Genomic DNA, 20,110 nt, shown 5'->3' with positions numbered 1-20,110 from the left:
GCAGTCTAATTCAACATGAAAACAAAAATAAGAATTAATTAAAACTAAAGTAATAATTTAAAATAAATAAAGAAAAAATAAGAATTAAGAATTTCATAATGAATACGAACTCTATTTTTGATGTAATCTAAAATTTTAGATCTATATTACAAGTAGAAAAAGATATATACGCTTCGAATAGTCCCTACCTGGAAATCTCTAGTGTCCTTCTGAATGGCATTAAACCCAACATCATTTAATTTAAAGACCATATATACGCTTCGAATAGTCCCTACCTGGAAATCTCTAGTGTCCTTCTGAATGGCATTAAACCCAACATCATTTAATTTAAAGACTATTTTGGAGATTTATGTGATGTGGAATTTAAAAAACCAGTCCGGTAATGTGTAACATGTGGTTATTTTCATTTAAAGACTATTTTGGAGATTTATGTGATGTGGAATTTAAAGAACCAGTCCGGTAATGTGTAACATGTGGTTACTTTCGAAAATTGGAATGTCGAAGAACCAGACAAGCTCATATTTTTTTCAACCATTAAATCATTTATAGTGTCGCTGTTCCCCAATGCTTAACAACTTAGAATTTGAATACATCAAATGTTTGTTCACTGAATTGCATTATACTTGATTCAAGGCTTCCTAGTGCAGAGTTCAGACTTCCTTCTTGCACAAATGAAGCACTCTTCACAAATATAATATAACTCCTTAACATTCAACTATCATACATTTACTGCTCATATGCGTTATCTAAAAAGACTCATTTGCTCCGCACATCCCAAAATAACGCTTTTATGTGACAGAAGAAATAAATAGTAAACATCCCTAAATTCAACAACAACACGATCGACCTCAATCCACTCATATTGTCCAAATATTCCCTCCACCGCCTACATCAAACACAACTCAAATTTTGCTTTGCTGAGTGAAAATCGAGTAGAGCCTAATAACATCAATGCCATAAAAGGCTGCTAGACAATGCATATCAGATTGAATGAAGCCAGCGATTATGTAGTAAACCCCTACTTTCCAATAATAAAGCCTTTAAATTCACGATCATATGGTATGACACCCTTCTAAATTTTAATGGATATACGCCATTCTTGGCAATCAGTGTGCTCATATTTTGCATTGTTTAACACTTGATATAGATGGCGCCTTCCATATATACATTTCATTAAAAGCCAATCTATGAGATTTTACAGTGCATATGCTAGTCGTCAAAATTAACATTTTTGTTACAGATCAAATAAACAATGGTCCTTACATAATCAGGGTAACTCCACTTCTCCGAAACTCAGTAGATTAACCAAGCCATTGAACTGACAAGAAAATTTTCTACCCAATAAAAGACCATGAGTGAATTGAATTTTAGTATAAGAAATGTCTCTTGGACAGACAATGGCCCAACTGCACATGCTTAAAATTCATAGATACGGTAAGAGCCATGTGAGGAAACATTTAGTGTGGAACAGCTAGATATCCACTAATTTTGTAACTGGAGTAATCCCCCTTTGCCATTAGGGGTGACAGTTAAAAGATATATTAACCAGAAGCACCAGGAGGAGCGCCTGATGGAGGAGGTGGGGCAGCAGGTGCACCTGGGGCACTCGGTGGGGGAGGCCGTGCCCCAGGAGCATTGGGTGGTGGTGGAGGCCGTGCCACTGGAGCATTTGGTGGAGGGGGAGGGGGAGCACTAGGCGGGGGCCCAGGAGTTGCAGTTGGACCTGAAGAGTTAGGCAGTGGTCGTGGTGGTGGAGGTGGCATCCCTGCACGTGGTGGTGGTGGAGGCATACCTTGAGGCTGCATTGACATTTGTGGTGGTGGTGGTGGCCTTACACCTCCTTGGGGTGGTGGTGGTGGTCCTCTTGCCCAGCCAGGAGGAGGCCCCATACCCAAAGGAGGAGGTGGCCTTCCAGGAAAGCCTTGTGGTGGTGGTGGTGGCATGTTGGGTGGAGGTGGTCTTGGTGGTGGTCTGAACTGCTGCTGATGAGGTATACCCCCCGGTGGAGGCATTCCTTGTCCCTGCTGCTGGGGTTGATTCGACCATGGTGGAGGTGGCCTAGATGCCTGCATTGGTGGTGGAAATGAGCCACCCTGCGGTTGCGGAGGCTGAGAGGGAGGCATTTGTCCATGTTGCAGAGGGCCATTTCCGAAAGGTGGTGGTGGCATTGGAGGATGCATATTACCATTTGCGTGTTGAGGCCCACTTGGAAGTGTTGGTGGCCCACTTGCAAACAATGTATGTGGTCTGTTCTTCTGAGTACCAGGATTGCTTGCAGCAAGCATTCGTTCTGCATCATAAAAATATGTTTTCAATAAGATAATGTCTGCAGTTAAAATAGAATAAACTCCATCCAGAGAGGCATTTCAATGTAGTAAAAAAATAAAATTATTCCAACCATCGATGCAATGGCAATTTGTAATAAGTTGCTTCTGTCACTCCTAATGGACATGGAAAGAATCCCCAACAACGGAAATAGAAACAACTAAACAGAAAGATGGGGGTCATCACCTGCAGGAGTTCCATGACGTTCTCCTTTTGTATCTTTTTTATATGCATATGATACCGTAATTTGACGATTGCAAAGATATTGACCATTCATTGCCTGCAAAATACTACAGGGTCAGTTATCAAAAATTACAGTCATCACAATTAAAAATAACACTAGTCAGTTCTAGTACAGTAGATGGAGTTTTGTCAGCAAAACGTCAGCAATTCAACAATGTGGTAAGCCTACAGACACTCGTATCCCAAAAGCTGTATGCGTGATGGGCAAGATCTGTAATGAAGGGCAATGGCCTGGAATAAAAAGAGCACTTTGTGCTGATATTGAACCAGATCAAAGGCATGTAAATATCCACGTTTCAAAAGTAATAAGTCATGTTCCTGTTCAAAAAAAAATAGATGGGATTCTGTTGTCTTTACCCTGAGTCTATGATATAAGCTGGTAACTAATATTCATTTATCTAGATCTAAATTTGAGAGATCATCCGAAGGTTATTCTCAGGTTAATTAACTGACAGGAGCTTTTCTTTCATCATAAAATAAAATATAAAGAGAGAGAAAGAGACCCAACCACACCGTGGTTTATCAAAAAGGCAGTTGTAGCCCAATCTTAATAACTATAAATTATGGTGCATTTATCTTGCCATAAATTCAATGAATTATATCTCTGACAAAGAGCAGCTTCAAATAATGCGGTTGGAATGAAACAACATACCTCAATAGCAGCATCAGATGTCTCAAAAGAATCATAACTGACAAAGCCAAAACCTCGTGAATTCCCAGTATCAGGATCTCTCATGATCTGCAGTAAAAAGGGATAGAATTATGAAAATGCAACAGTAAGACCTCATAAATTCTTTCTTCACAGACAGACAGCTAGATAAATAGATTTTACTAATGCCCAATTGTGGGGAGAATAAGCCAACGACTCTGAGAAAGATATGCCATAAGAAATCAGCCGTGCAGGCCCTGTGAGACAAGGACACAGTGCCCCACTTTAATCTAGAAAATTTAGTTAAAGGTTGGTGAGAGGTGAAGAAAATGGAATTTTGGTAGATCAAGCTTTCGTCAATCCAGCCTGTTAGAAGACATTAAAAGTGGAAACATCAGGGAAAAATATACATCGGGGAAAAAAATACAACATTCGATGTGGACCATGCATCCTCTAATTATATCTCATTGGAATAACTGAAACATGGAATAAATTAGGAATGCAAAAGTCTAAAACAGGTCGTTAGGGCCAACAATCCTCTCTAACTTGCTGACAAGGTGAAGATCCTGTTTCACCTTCTGTGCAAACAGTTATAGCTGAGTAATTGAAAAATACAGCACAAACGAACAGGAGATATCATAACATTAACAAGTCAAATAGGAATTGAAGAAAATCCAGAATGGAGCAAGAAGTACTCCTTCAGTAGAGTGCCCACTTGAGATCTGCTGCCAAAATAATCAGGACAGCTGGGCAAATAGCCATATGACTGGCTATACAAAAAGACGCTTCTGATTACAACTAATTTTACCTATTACCCACCATAACCCCCTTGATATCATTGAGATAGAAATTTTGGTCTTTGCTTCATTGTCAACGGCTTACCCTTTCTGGGCCTAACTGTCATGACACACTGGATGCAGCAAAAAAGGAAGATGAACAACAGGCGCCTGTCTACACAACAAAATGCAACACCAACCCAGGAAACCTGGTGGACCCAGAAGTGAAGACTGAACGAACAAACAAAAATAATCAAATATTTAACTGACTTGAATTAGCATTTGAAGTTTACCGTCCGTTCATGTGATGTTAAAGCAACCATAAAAAATGCTAAGGCATTTTAAGTGCAAAGGGAGAAATGTTACAGATAAAAAAGTCACTTGTAATTCTGAAGATATACATGACATTTTAAGCTTTCAATTACTGGGACAAGGTAAGAATGCTTGAGGGTGGACATTCCAAAGGAATATGGAGTCACACGGGGTTTTATTTCAAAATTGTCCAGAAACAAGCATAATTGCGGGCACTTGGGATCTGGGGGAACACCAACTTAAGAGAAATTTTGATTGTTGTTCAGGGGGTTTAAAGATCACATACAACATCCTGGGAATGTCTTTTAAGCCAGGCAACATAAATTTACCAAAAAGAAAAAAGATGGGATCCAAAGTATCATGTTAAAAAATACACGAGATTGAAAGAAATAATTAGTTCAAAAGAAAGACATACTTTCGTGCAGGAACCAATGGAGTTTGCACATAATAATGAAGACAACTGTGATCTTAATTAAGCCTTAGTTTGTCAACTTTGACTCTTTCTACAAGAAAAGAAGTTAAATAAAAAATTAGGATAAAGGAACCTCTAACAATGCTCCAGAAGAAAAAGAAAAAAGAGTTAGTGTAATGGCGGTTAATGCTCACGTGAGTTATTAGTTGTTAACACAAAATTCACAAATTTAATGTAAATGATCATGCACATTTGTGAGCATACACTTTGGTTCCATGGTTCAAGTTCATGCAGAGTTCTGCTTGAGAGTTCTTTGAGATTCATAACAAGACAACACAACATCCGAGTTCAATTTTGCAAGAAGGAAGACAGATTTTAATAATTACCAGGTTCCCATGGATACATCTGACATGCAAACTAGAAAATGATGGCACACGTCATGAAGGGCTTGCCCACGTGTTTGATGGGCAAGAACTTGTACTTTTCACATGCATGAGGCTGCATCATCAAGAAGCAAATTCTGTTTTTTTTGTACTTTCGCATGTGTTTCAGGTTTGCCTAGAGTTTGTAAACCCTTAGTGGTTGACTGTGGTCATATGAGTTGTTAGTTGTTAACACAAAATTCACAAATTTAGAGTTAATGATCATGCACAATTGTAATCATTACCCTTTGGTTCCATGGTTCGAGATTACCCAGAGTTCAGTCTGAAAGACCTTCATAATTCATATCGAAACAACACAACATCCAAGTTTAAATTTTGTCAGATGGAAGACAGATTTTGATAATTATCAGGTTCCCATGCAGGCATCTGACATGCGTGCCAGAAAATGATGGGACACGTCACGGAGAACTTGCCCATGTTGTTTGATGGGCAAGAACTTGTGTACTTTTCACATGCACGAGGCTGCATCATCAAGAAAGAAACTGATTTTTTTGGGGGGGATACTTTGACATGTGTTTCAGGTTGCTTACAGAGTCAATGAAGAAAACCCAGAATCATTTAAACATTATGAGGAGAACACTGAATTAGAGCATCATTATTAAGAAATTTGGAGGGCTGACTTGTGTATTTTCTTTCTAGACCAACCTGTGTGTGACAACGTCTAGGAAAACCTATGCATTTGTGTTGTGCTACGGTGATGTTAAGAACTGTGCCTTTTGTGATGCCTCTTAGATAGCTCAGTTTGTGCCTGAATTAAGCCTAGATCCTGCACAAAGGAACACAGGTGATCTGCTGATTACAAATTGTTTCGTTTGAAGAGATCATCATATATAGGAAAGGTTTCAGTTGAGAAAAGGCTCTTCTTGGAGGGAGTCCATCTATCATGAGCTATAAATAAGACTTGCTTTTGCACATATCATAGGCACATTATTGTGCAGAAATACTGGCTACCTTGGTAAGGAATATTGTCCAATTTTTTAGGATAATTAGGCATGCCCTGTGCTTGCTTGAGGAAGGTTCTTCGCTATTTTAAGGACATTTACTTTGTGACACTCGATGCTAATCTAAAAAAACTGTTCTTGAGGAGAACACTTACTACTGTTTTGAAAGGTCAACGACAGAGAAACTAGGTGTTTTCCCTGAGAATATTCGTGCTTTTTGGAGGACTATTATTAGCTTGTAGTCTACACTATACCTAGAGGATATGCTTGCCGAAATTGGAGGCTGTTACATCACCTCGGAGATTATCTTTCTGGAGCAATTTGCTCATCTCCTGGGCCTAATTGGAGGAGAGCCATGCTGATCCCGATGAGAACCTCTGATTTAGCCTTGGGAGGGATCTTCATCATGTTATCTGCATGCAATTTGTAGATTCAATTGTCAATGTATATTGACAAACATTTCTGCAAGGATATCTTTAAGAGACAATAAGGTCACAAAACAAGATAAATTTGTCACTCACGCTAAAAATAAGACATGCTAAAACCAAACTTGCGACAAGTAGTTTTAGCATGTTTATTCTCGGCATTTATGAAAAAAAAATACCTTGTTTTATGGCTTTCTCCCCTCCAAGATAATATTGTTTTTCCTGTGTTAAATGTCCCCGAAGAAAAGGCTGATTTTTGGAAGGATTTAGAACCCTGATTTACTCCACAATGAAGTTCTTAATTTGGAGTGTTTTTCCAATTTTATTGACCAACCAAGTACCTTCTAAATAGGGTAGCAGATGGGTCACATTTAGAGTTAATGATCTTCTTAAAGGGGTGTTCCTAACCCTGAAATATCTGCTAACTTTCTATGCTTTGAAGTGTTGATAAGATATTCATGAATGCACCTAACTTGTCCCCCACTAAATGACTTGTTGATGAGATATTCATGAATGCACCTAACTTGTCCCCCACTAAATGACTGGTACCTTTTATGCAGCAGGTATCTTGTTGAAGTAGTAAACTCATGCATGTGATTGAAGAAAAAAATCCAAAACCATCTCCATGTGTGTGCTATGCTTAGTTTGATGAATACATAACCTCAGCACAGGGTGGACTGGTTAATTGAACTCTGCTTCCCTCAAGGTACAGGTATGGGTGTTGATAATTGCCACATCTATTAGTATAGTATATACTGTATAGCACTAGTCTTATGGATCCTATTAGTATGACACTAGATCTTATGGATCAACAGGTAAGAGGTGTAGATGGCAAAATTTGAATTAGCACCCAACAATGTTATCAGGACCGAATCCAGAACCAGAACCAGCAAAGGCTCAGCCCAAAACCAGACCGGAATCAGCACAAACATTAAGTTTGAAAAGTTGATAGACTACAAATATAATATATATATATGGTTTCCGCAGTCAGCAGTTATAAGTAACTGCCACATGGACTCCATTTTCTGCTGTAGGCTTGTCATTTGGGGGGCTATTTAAGGTGCTTGAACAGGTCTTAATGGAACTAGATCTGGTAAATTAGATGGCAGATCTGGACCCTACAGTGGCAATCTTTCCCACTGATGAAGATTTTGTCAGCGCACATCATGATAGATCCTGGGCCCTCTGCGTCACCAGATGGTGCTCACCTGGACTCCTTGTGTTTTGGAGAATCCGAAGAGTCTCAGCCACATGCAGGCTGGCAGGTTTCATTGTTGCCCTCTCGCTCGCACAGTGCCTCTTCCATGTTTGCCGCCCTCATCTGATCTCCTACTTCTCCAGTAAATTTGTTTGAGCCTTCGGTGTTTCAGGTTTCTGTTCAAGTTCTGCCTCTTCCTGGAGTAGTTGTCACTCCTGCAAAAGGACCTTCTGGTGGTATTTCAAAAAAAGGTGTCAAGCTAAGATCAGAGAATGTAAAGATGGTGGTGGGCAAGGATGTCCCATGCCCCAATGCATGAGAAAAAGCAACGGTTGGTAGGTTCCAATGGAAAGTCTCCATGCCCCAAATCTTTATGAAATTGGTTAACCCTAAATTGGGCTCACGTGGTGGGTTATAGTCTATCTTCTATTTGTTCATGCAAGACTGGATATGTTTCAAGTTTAGATCCCGCTGAGGATATGGCTACTATTCTGAAATCAAGTTGGAGCTGGATTCCATCAGGTCTTTGTCTGCAAAGATGGGATATTAATTTTGTCCCTCACAGGAGTCCCTCTCCTCCATGCAAGTATTGATCATCTTGCCAAGCCTCCTGATTCAATTTTGGTCCTAGGGTGTTTTTTAATGTATTGATACTAAAACTAGAAGGTGCAAAAGAGTAGAAAAAGAGTGGGAATTCAAGCTAGGCTGCAAATGGTTGTGGATTCAAGTCAAAATTCATATATTGAAGGGCCTATTGGATCAAATTGAAAGTCTGTGGAGATTGCTCTTAGATCCAAAAAAATAGATTACCCAAACATCCCTCTCAAGTTAAGTTGCACGAAACGCCTAAACATTTCAGAGTTTTCGAAACAGGTATGGGCATCAATAGTTAGGTAATTTCTCTTCGATTAGTAACTGCTTGTGAGTGGTCTGCTTGTGAGTGGTTTTTACTTCTTTAGATTAGGATCTTCTTCTACTTAGATTATTAGTGTTCTTCTTCATCAAACAACTACCAATGCATGAACATAATTAAACAAGAAACACAGAATGTAGGCTATCAGCCAGGGCCAAAACCTCTAAATCTTTGAAAGGAAAACCCGCATAAATTCTTCTTATAGAGATTCCAATTGACGAATACCAAGACCAAGACCCTTGACCTAGTTGCCACTACATGACCAAGACACAAGTTATCTTGATCGTCTTCTGCTCTTTTCCTCTTAACATTGAGACTACATCTCTGTAATATCATAGAAAACCTCATCATTGCACTGAGATCATTATTACTGTAATACAGCCTAGACGTTATCACTGTAGGAAGACCGAGACCTCATAATAGTTGTGACCCTTTCTCTATGGTAGTATAGAGACTTTCTCACTGTGTAACACTGAACTATAATGGCATCGAAGTTGTGAGGCACCAAACCCTTCTCACTGTGGTAGCATCAAACTCTAATGATACCGAATTGTGAGACCTTCAAACTCTTCTTGCTGTGGTAGCTTCAAAATTGTGGTAACACCGAATTTGTCACTGTAATTGTTATCCGAATCTCAGAGGTAAACTCGAACTCTTTGACTGTGAGATAGCACTGAACTTATCTCTGCAATCTTGTATCCTTATCCGAGCTCCTTCAGCGAACTTACCTCTTGCAATCTACCCAAACTTGTCTCTGCACTTTGTCACCCGAATTCAAAGAGATCTGAACCTCTTGACTGTATTTATGCAAAGGCCCTTCACACATATATATAGTGGTCTACCCATGAATATAAGCCAACATGACCTTATGAAGGGATGTGTCTCTAATTAGGTGAGCCGACATGAGTCTTCTACTTCATCTTGAGGCTGACTTGAAGAGAACTTGTGCTTGTCTTTGGAGGGCTTCGTGACAATTCTATAGACTCATATCCATTCGTAATACGCCCAAGAAGGGTTCATACATCACATTGACTCCTTTTGACTTTAATGACAAATCCTAAAGGCTCTCAATGGGAGCCATCTAAAAAATAAAATATCTTGCTCACAAAACTCATGAAGCAAGCATTACAATAATAATTTTATTTTTCTTCTTTTCATCATTTACAAAAATCATAATTAGATGTCATTATGAAGATTGAACCTAGTTACACTTTTCAACACTCCCTCTTAACTAGGGAGGTATTCATAATGGTACTTGGTCATTCTCAATTTGAAGAATTTCTTATAAGAAGAATCAGATTGGTAACCAATCTATATAGAGCATCATATCAACCAGCATTGTCACATAGCAAGGCCTTGACTAATAGCTCTATCTTTCCACAAGATTTGAGCTCAATGCTAGCGAGACCAATGATTTATAGACACCCTTATCATTGTCTCTCCTATAACATACCCCACCCGAGTTCTCAAGGTGTGTTCCACCAAGACTATTCTTATCTTGGATTCCAAGTCATCAAAGAATATCGGTCCTCTACGGCTACTCTTATCTCGGATGCCCTATCTCATCCTCAAAGAGCATCGAATGCCAAATGATTACCCAATCCTCCATTTTGTCTTCCCAAGTGAAGACCAGAATGATGTGTCTATCTCAGTGTTTTTAAAACCGGAACCGGCGACCGGACCGGTCCACCTAATGAACCGGTTTACCGACCGGAACCGGTCTAACCGGGACTGGTTTGGTCTAAACGAACCGGTTTTTAAAAAATACATTAAATAATTAATTTTTAATGAAACAAAACTATTTTTAAGATGTAAAACCATGATTCCAAGCCAATAGAGACAAAATATGCAAAGTTTGCTCATTTATATACCATGTAAAGGTGAATATATCAAAACACCTTTACTTCCCCCCCAAAACCCTTAAACCACAGTCAAAATCCGCCTTTTTGCACCGTCATTACTTGTATTGCTATGGTTTAAGAGTTGACCATTATTTTAAATTAGTTTAGGTGACTAAGGTTGCTGTAAGCACTGATGTGGGGTCCCATAACCACCTCATGGATGGAGACTGGAATAAATAGTCCTTGTTTATTACTAAGATTGATAGAGTATATCTGCAGTTGTAAATTAAAATACTGGATAATGATTGATTGATAAGAATTTATTAAGAATGATATCAACATTGGGCCTCTTGACTGTGTATAGATATACAGTGATTGGTCACGAGGTGTGTGGCCTTTGACCTTTCATTGGCATAATTAGTACTGTTCCTACTACATTGCCACCCTCTTAAGAATGTTTTGTTCTCAAAGCATAGTAAATGAGATTTTCTCTTGCTGAGCATGCTTTCTTGGTAGCATCATCTTTATTTGGTTGTGGGAGTTTGACTCAGTTCTTGATTTGAGTGATGGTGAGGTTCCTTTGCAGTGTGGTTACACAGGTGATCTGTTGATTTAAAACTTATGACTGATGAAGTCGATTCACACTGATACAATGGTCTGCAATCTGGTACTGGGTAAGGTGAAATCGCTCTAAGGTCCAAAACTTGTATGTCATATCTGCATTTTGAAGCTAAGATCAGTTAAGTCATTGTTCCTGAAGCGGAAACAGAGGTTTGCATTAGGTATACTGTCTGATTATGCTGTTGTATGCTCATAATTGATATTTAGAAGCTACACTATGTTTGTTTTTACTATTGCATGATGTTTGGAATGAGATCAGGGCTGTTATAAAAGACTCTCAATGTTACAAAGGTTGCTATAGATCTTCTATAGTCTTTCTTGGCCCTTGCTATTGTATAATGCTTGGTGTGTTGAATGGTGAACCTCTAAGGAAATAATTATAATTTGAAGTCTGCTGCTACCTGTTGACAGAGACATCATATGGATTAACTTGGAGAAGTATTTCCGAGGCTGTAAAGTACTTGCTGGTTGATTTGTTCATTGCTGCAGTATACTATTGTTGACTCATAAATTGTTGATCTGCTGAGTATGATGTTGAATAGGATGCTGATAATATGTTGTTGATGCCCAGAGCTCCAAGAATGTTTTGTTAGATTGTGTGCTATTGATCAAAGAAGATTTTTGCTTAGGGTTTGTATAGCAGAGATGTATTGTAAGTTAAAACTGTTTCGTTTGAACAGCATGCCTAAAACCGGCCGGTTTTTCACCGGTTAGGGCAAAAACTGGGCGAAGGGGGCCTTCCAACCGGGTTTTTTGGCCGGTTCGGACCGGCCAGCTAGCTAACCGGCCGGTTTGACCGGTTACCGGTTTTTCAAAACGGTTTTAAAAACTATGGTCTATCTCTCCCTCTTAATTAGGGAGGACATATATATTCCAATAAAGGAATGTACTCATTCCTACAAAAGGAATGTACCTAAGCTCCCTCTTGGCGTAGGAATTTCCAAGTTTCTTCCAAGTAAGAAACTCGTTTCCAGGCTCCCTCTTAATTAGGGACCTACAACAACTCAGGTGGAGATGAAAAAAACAACCAGCTGCTTGAAGAGCTCCTTCCTTCGATGTCATGAATTTCTTCTTCATTATGGAATCTTCATTTTTCGAAACTTCTTCATAAGGCACAGACCATCCATCACTTTCATCAATGAGTCGGTCATGTCATCATTCCTTTCATCAGAAAGCTATCCATCAGTCTACATCTGGCCTTGCTTCATGTCATGTTGCCTTCTTCATACTATCATCTTCGGAAGGATCCTTCATCCTTCTACATGTGTCCTCCTGGAAGACACCCACAGTTCTTCCTTTGGTAGTCCTGCATAAGCCCATCCAGATATTTGTTCAAAAATAATAAATGAACACTTAAATCAAAATTACAGTTGTGATGGTCTTTCATCATGACATCTCCCCTAGTTCAAGGAACCCCTACTGCAGCAAATCTAAATCTACTTCACCTATTTGATTTTAAATTACATTCGTCAAGTTATTCTTCTTCTGCAACCTACACTAATTAAATTTGATCTCATGAAACAAAAAACAAAGAAAAGAACAAGATACATAGGACACACTTATTTTTGGATACATTAGTCCTCGGAAAAACCCAATGCGAGAAAATTAGTGCAGCTGAGGATTTTATTATTATGCAGGAGAAATATCTGAATACAAATCTAGGATGCTCATCTAGCAATCATTTACATAGAAAATATTGGCAGAAAATCTAAGTGAGTTTTACCTCACTTCACCTGGCAGAATCCCGGCTAATCCGACACAAGACTGGCTAACCCCGGTTATTTTTGCGTCACCTCTTCTGCCCTCTGCGTCAGCTTTCTCGGTTGTCCCAACAATTCCCGACAATTCCAATTGTTCCCAACAATTCCGGCTTCTGCCCTCTGCGTCAGCTTTCCTGGTTGTTTCAGCAATTCTGATTGTTCCCGGCAATTCCGGCTTCTGCCCTCTGCATCAGCTTTCCCAGCACTTCCAGTTGTTCTCGGCAATTCCAGCTCCTGCCCTCTGCGTTAGCTTTCCTAGCTGTTTTGGCAGTTCTGGTTGTTCCTTGCAGTTCTGGCTTCTGCGTGACAGGTAAATTTTATGCTCTATTGGCTCTCTCTGCCTCTCTGTTTGTATTCTCTGGAAAGTCCTCCCATATTCTCACTGCCCCTCTGTTGCAGAATGATCACTTAATTCGAAATCCTTAGCAAACCCTGCCCCATAGAATCGAATTCTTGATCAATTCGTTCTCTCCATGTGTGTTTCCAAATGAACCCCAAGCCTCCATTTTATACTTTTCCCGTTGAGTCTTCAACGGCCGAGATTAAGTCTCTAATCAACGGCTAAGATTAAAACATGACTTGATCCACCTTCTAGATCATTCGCACTCATGTTTTGATTAATACCCATTAATATTTTAATTTTCCTAAGTTTATACTTAGGGGCCCCATTAAAAATATTAATTATTTTAATAAAATACAATCTTGGTGGAATTTCACCAAACGGTTTCTACATTCTTTAGAACTCATGTGCCTTAACCTCTCCACCAATTTTCAAAGCTAGAGCACTTCAGATGCTACCAAAAACTAAAATTTGACACATCTCCTAAAGATATATATATTGTCAAGGGTCTCTATCTTTTCCAGACTTCCATCGGAGTCTTCATATCTTTCTGGGAGATATCATAGTCAAATCCTTCAGTTCTCGGATGTTGAATGCCTTCTTCCATGGTTGCATAGTCTACAATCTCTTCCTTTCTTTCCTTAATCATACTTTTCAAGATAGAGCAACCATATGACATTACTTTATAGTATTGAATACAAGCATACATACCTCATTTACCTTTAGGTCATCTAGGCTTCTTTCAGCACCTTCCCTGATTGAAAAGAGATTCAACCCCTTGATCTGCTTCATCTCTTATGTCATCATAACATCATCTCATGAATTCCACAAGATGGAGTTCCTAATGAAACACTTGCTTCCTCTCTAGATCAATGAACCTTCCAATGAGGATTCCATCAAAGAATCTTGAGGATTTTGCATATCCCTATCCGATGTTTCCTTTTGACTGATGTATGATGAGACTTGTCCTAGATGACTTCTTCCTTTTTCCGTAAGTGTCGATTGAGCTTTTAATGAGGTCACCAAGAGTTACATCCTTCATAGTTGACTATCATACATCCTTCATGTTTCCTATGGTGTTGTCACGAGATCTTACTTCTAATGCTTTTTCCTCTTCCTTGGACTTCCTTCTTTCAGCTTCCTCCACTTCTTCGGTGAAATGGACTTCTTCTCTATCTTTCTTGTTATTGCCCTTCTTGAGCTTAGGACAATCTTTCTTGTAATGCTTATCGCATTGAATCTTAGCTATGTTCTTCTTTCTTTTCTGAGGACTAAATATTCCAAACTTCCCCTTCCTTTTGGCAAATGTTTGAACACCTTTTGCCCTCAACCTATCTTCTTCTACCTTGCATAGAATTCACAAGTTGTTGAATGGAATAGAGTTCTTATCCTCACAAGCATTTGTTACCTTGTTCATCATTTAGTGCATTTAGAACAAAGGAGATCATTTCCTTATCTGAAATCATCTCTCCCGGATCTTACAATTGAGATCTTCTCAAGAGATACCTTCAATTTGTGTAGATCATATCTAAGTGATATGACCTTTCTTATCGCATTTTCAGATAATAGTTCTACTAGCTTATCATATATCTCTTTTGATGTCTCCAATCCTGTTATATAGGGAATGAGGCGATGTTTGACTTATTTCATAAGAATCCCTTGAGCCCTTTGATCCTTTTCCATGTATTCAGATAATGCTTGACCTTCGAATGGTTTGGAGACTTTTCCATTGATATGATCAATGACTTCACTTTCTTTGAGGACTATGTCTATCCTCCTTTTCAATGGAAGGAGGTTCGATGACCCAACCAACTTATAGATCTCCTTGCAAAATGAAGTCGTTTTACTAGATTAGATTATAGAATAAATATACTTACTTGACAAGTGAATATGAAATCTTCAACTTGATCCCTTTGATGGTGGTTGACAAAGATGTATTAGTGCCCTTTTGGATGATCTTCTTCCAAATGAAACCACTTCTTCAATAAAGGAGATTGCCCCTTTTATGATGACAACGCCTTTTGATCTAGCTCCCTTTCTTGATGGTGATTGATGAGGATGTCTTGATGCGTCCTCGGATGATCTTCTTTAAGGATAAGGGAGGGGCTCTTGCTTCAATGAGAGGGAACTTGCCTTATAGCCTTTTGAAGATGATGACAATGCCTTTAGCCTTATTTGGATAACTAGCCTTTAAGATACTTTGCCTTCTTCAGTGGTGAATGATGCAAATCCAGAAATGCTTCTAGGGTTTTGACTTTCTCTAAGATGATGTGATCTTTGTCCTTAGAGTGCTTCTCTTGTATGCCTATACTTTGGGCTACCTTGCTTTGTAGATCTCTTCAACTTGATGAGGGTCTTTGTGGTCTTTTGATGATGACTAGAGGATCCCAAAACTTTTGCTGGTGTAGACTTTCTTCTTTGATCTAGGGTTTGATTCTTCAATGTAGATCTTGAACTTTCGCTTTGATATCCTTCGACTTGCTTTGATGCCTTTCTTGAAACTCGATCCTTGAGTGTCCCTTGATAAGATGACCGTCCCTGACTTAGTCACCTTAGCTCCGATACCATGTTGAAAAATTTATGGCATCAATTGTTGGGTGATTTTTCTTCGATTAGTAACTACTTGTGAGTGGTTTTTACTTCTTTAGATTAGGATCTTCTTCTACTTAGATTATTAGTGTTCTTCTTCATCAAACAGCTACCAATGCATGAACATAAATAGACAAGAGACATAGAATGTAGGCTATGCCAAAACCTCTCACTCTTTGAGAGAAAAACCCGCACAAACCCGCACAAATTCTTCTTATAGAGATTCCAATGACGAATACCAAGACCAAGACCCTTGACCTAGTTGCCACTCCAAAACCAAGACACAAGTTCTCTTGATTGTCTTCTTCTCTTTTCCTCTTCTCGATTCCTCTTCCACTTCGACCTTCTTAACATTAAGACTACATCTCTGTAATATCATCGAAAACCTCATCACTGCATTGAGATCTTTATTACTATAATACTACCTAGACCTTATCACTATAGGAACACCGAGACCTCATAATAGTTGTGACCCTTTCTCTAGGTAGTATAGAGACTTTCTCACTGTGTAACACTGAACTATAATGGCACCTAAGCTATGAGGCACCAAATGCTTCTCACTGTGGTAGCATCAAACTCTAATGATACGGAATTGTGAGACCTTCAAACTCTTCTTGTTGTGGTAGCTTCAAACTGTGGTAACACCAAATTTGTCACTGTAATTGTTATCTAAATCTCAGAGGTAAGCCTGAACTCTTTGACTCTGAGATAGCACCGAACTTACCTTTGCAATCATGTATCCTTATCTGAGCTCCTTCAACGAACTTGCCTCTCTCACTCGAATTCAAAGAGATCCCAACTTCTTGATTGTATTTATGGGAAGACCCATCACACATATATATAGTGGTCTGCCCATGAATATAAGTCGACATGACCTTATGAAGGGATGTGTCTGACATTATGAAGGGATGTGTCTTCTACTTCATCTTGAGGCCGACTTGAAGAGGAGAATTTGTGCTCAAGTCTTTGGAGGGCTTCATGACAATTCTATAGACTCATATACATTCGTAATACGCCCAAGAAGGGTTCATACATGACATTGACTCCTTTTGACTTCAATGACAAATCCTAAAAGCTCTCAATGGGAGCCATCTAAAACATAAAATCTCTTGTTCATGAAACCCATGAAGTAAGCATTACAATAATAATTTTATTTTTCTTCTTTTCATCATTTACAAAAATCACAATTACATGTCATTATGAAGACCGAACCTAGTTACACTTTTCAACAGAAACCGGAACATCATATATGTATAGATATATAAAAAATAAAATGTAAGCGAGTAACACATTATCTTCCAAGAAAAAGGGGAATAAGATGCATAGATGGCAATTTAGAAGGAAAACCAAGTCTATATTAACTCTCATAGATGATTACATGATGGTCGAGTTTCGATCAAGTTTCAACCGAGTTTTGGAGTTTCGAGTACGGGTACGGCCCGAAACACTGGGTTCCTAGAAATTTTGTGCAACATAGCTTTCAAGGGTTTTGATTTTCATGTAGTTGATCACTCAAGCTCCATGCAACGTGTTTCAAACCCATTATGCTCCCTTCAAAATAATATGGAAATCTAAATCAATTAATTCAAAGGGGTTCCTCACCAAGAATGTTGGGGATTCTTCTACTAGGAATTTGGGGTCCCTAGTAAACAAGTTGTCTCCAACAAAGGCGGAAGCAGGGAGACACACAGATACTGCAAAAGGTTCATCAGAAGATTCTGTGGGTAAGTGTCCTTTTCCCTCTATTTCAGTAAATCCATTTTCAAATTTTGGCAGCTCTTATCCTCCTCTGGATTCATTTCCCGCTTTGCCTAATGCTTCATAGCCCTCCCCCTCAGGTTCTAGTTTGGGTTTTCCTCCCAATCTCACCTCCCCACTCTTCTGAACATCAATCAGATTCTACCTTGCTTACCCCTTTGGCACCAAAGTTGGTTGCTTCCCTAGCATCCCTTAAGCCTCCTTCCTAAGTAAAATCTCCTTCTCCCTCTCAATTTCCTTCAATTTCCTTGGTAGATAGAAGCTACTATATTTCTCCCCCAAAGTTGTTGCATCTCCTTTGTTCTAGACAAGGTTTTTTATGACAAAATTATAGAAGGAAGATTATCCTAGATAAATCTCACTTGTCCTTAGCTAAAATTCAAGTATAAAAAGATATTAGGAGTGGAAAGCAGTCTACAATCACCCAAGCCCTTAGATTAGGGAAAGATCATGAATAGGGTCATCAATGACATGTCTCTCTGTCAATGTGAGAGGGCTTGGGAGCTCCAGAAAGATCTTGTCCCTCAAACATCTAATGAGATCTTGCTCGCCAAATGTATTTTTCATTCAGGAGACTGTGTTCTAGCTCAAAATCCAAGAATTATCTTTCTCCTTGGTTAAAGAACTAGTCTTTCACCTCAGTGGATTCGGATGGCTTATCTAGTGGTTACTATCAACCTAGAGTCCATCTTTAATTCAAAGTTTTGTTACTTTCCTTACATCTAGAAGATTAGTGGAATTGGAAGATTTAAGTATCAACTCTTCATTCGTTTAATCAACATTTATGCATCGTACAATGAAACAAAATCATATTGGGAGAATAATTTATTGTCAGGAATTCTCTTTATTATTCCCAATGTCATGGTGGGAGGAGATACACACTTTACCCTATCCCTCAGAGAAGTGTGGGGGTTCATCCCCAAAGGGATCCGCTTGAGGGATTTTTCAACCATTCAATAAAAGATCTCCATTTGGTAGATTTAGCTCCCCATAGGTTGGCTTCCACCTGGATAAATGGTCGTCATGGCAATAAAAATATAGCGAAAAGGCTTGATCGCTTCCTTCTCTCCCAAGATCTATTCAATGGTCCTCAGTCTAAGTCATGGGTGGAAGTGGGAGGTATCTGGGATCATCTTCCAATTCTCTTCAAAGTTAAAAAGGACTAGAAACCCCCTTCTCCCCTGAAATTCAACGCTATCTAGTTGTTGGAAAAGGAATATCAAAGCATGGTCTCCTCCTCTTGGATTCATCAAGGATTCCTCAAAAGACTACTATGAAACAATATGTTGATAATTTAAAAAGAGTAAAGGAGGTATCTATCCCTTTGGCTAAGGTATATAATTACAAATATGAGGCTCTCCTATTGTACAAAGAATAAAAGATCAATGTCTTGTTAGTGGAAAATTGCTTAGTTTCGATGTCGGAAGGCGATGAATCTTTCTCTGAATCCCCTCTTGGCCCAAAGGAGCGACTTACGAGCCAAGGAAGAAGCTTCTAGGTGTTTAAAGAGAAAAGCTATATGGATTCTTGAAGGAGACAACAATACAAAGTTTTAGAAAACCCTTGCATACAATCTGGGAAATTAAGTCCAGCGATGGTGTCTTGACCTGTCTTTCAAATAAAAGGCAAAATATGCAGGGATTTCTTCAACAATTTATTCAAAGGACTTGTTGATTGTCACATTGAAGATATCTTGAATATTTTAAAGCTCTTTCCTAGAGTCAAAATAGGCTTCGGAGGATGAAATGCACCCTACCCTCTTCTAAAGTTATTTCTCAACTTTTGTTCATTGACAATGTTCCCTTGTTTGGTGCAAGCGAGCCTCAGTGATTTATTGTCTTAAAGAGAATTATGGATATGTATGAATGGAGATAAATATGGTCAAATCTTGCTTCTTTTATAATTTCCTAGGTGAGCATTTACAACATCAATTGGATTCCTCAATTCTACTTCCCCAGAAAAATATTGAGGTAGGTGTGAAGTACCTAGGATTCACACTAAAACCAGATGCATATTCATTTGATGATTGGCTTTTCTTATCTAAAAAAGTGGAAACTAGGATTTCCTTATGGGTGCTTGTCAAGAGGACGTCTAGTCCTAATAAAAGACACATTGGATAAAAGTTGATCTAATGGACTTCAATAGTGTTAGATTTCCTTAGAACCTAGTAACTGATTTACAATTTTCTGAGTGTAAAAACCAAAAATACAAGCAATTGTTGCACTGGAAACTTAAACTGCAAATACATTTGACTTTTCTAACTTAGCGGGCGTAGCAGAAAATCAATGAGAAGACAAACACATCAACCACAGAACACAAGATATACGTAGGAAACCCCAACTCTGAGGAAAACCTGCAATGTTGTGTGTTTTATTATTTTCTTCAGCAAAGAATTTTCTTTTGAAAATTATAACAAGGGAAAAACTTCCTTTTCTATCACAAGAAAATACTCGATCACCCTCCAACTAAACCAATTCAACTTTCTGCGCACTAGATCTATGAAACACATGCGCAGATTAGCAATTCGGCCCACACGTGCAAGTTCACTCGTGCTCTCTTGCGCG

General features: G+C 38.8%; 1 protein-coding gene across 1 annotated transcript in view; it reads right to left on the bottom strand.

Moving 5' to 3' along the window:
- Positions 1 to 1,138: 1,138 nt before the first annotated feature.
- LOC149214587 (uncharacterized) overlaps positions 1,139 to 20,110 on the bottom strand; it is a 117,138-nt gene continuing 98,166 nt past the window's right edge. The window contains exons 6-8 of the mRNA XM_089392335.1: positions 3,221 to 3,307; positions 2,512 to 2,605; positions 1,139 to 2,290 (exon numbers count right to left, since the gene is read on the bottom strand). Of these exons, the coding sequence (XP_089248461.1) occupies positions 1,542 to 2,290; positions 2,512 to 2,605; positions 3,221 to 3,307 (930 nt within the window). The 3' untranslated portion in view covers positions 1,139 to 1,541. The remainder of the gene's footprint in view (positions 2,291 to 2,511; positions 2,606 to 3,220; positions 3,308 to 20,110) is intronic.

Source organism: Pinus tabuliformis, chromosome 1_1, assembly GCF_031772625.1.
Source record: "Pinus tabuliformis cultivar Carrire ecotype Pingquan chromosome 1_1, CPIR1, whole genome shotgun sequence".
Lineage (NCBI taxonomy): Eukaryota > Viridiplantae > Streptophyta > Pinopsida > Pinales > Pinaceae > Pinus > Pinus tabuliformis.
Note: the sequence above shows the minus strand (reverse complement) of the source record. Positions and strands in the feature narration are given on the sequence as shown.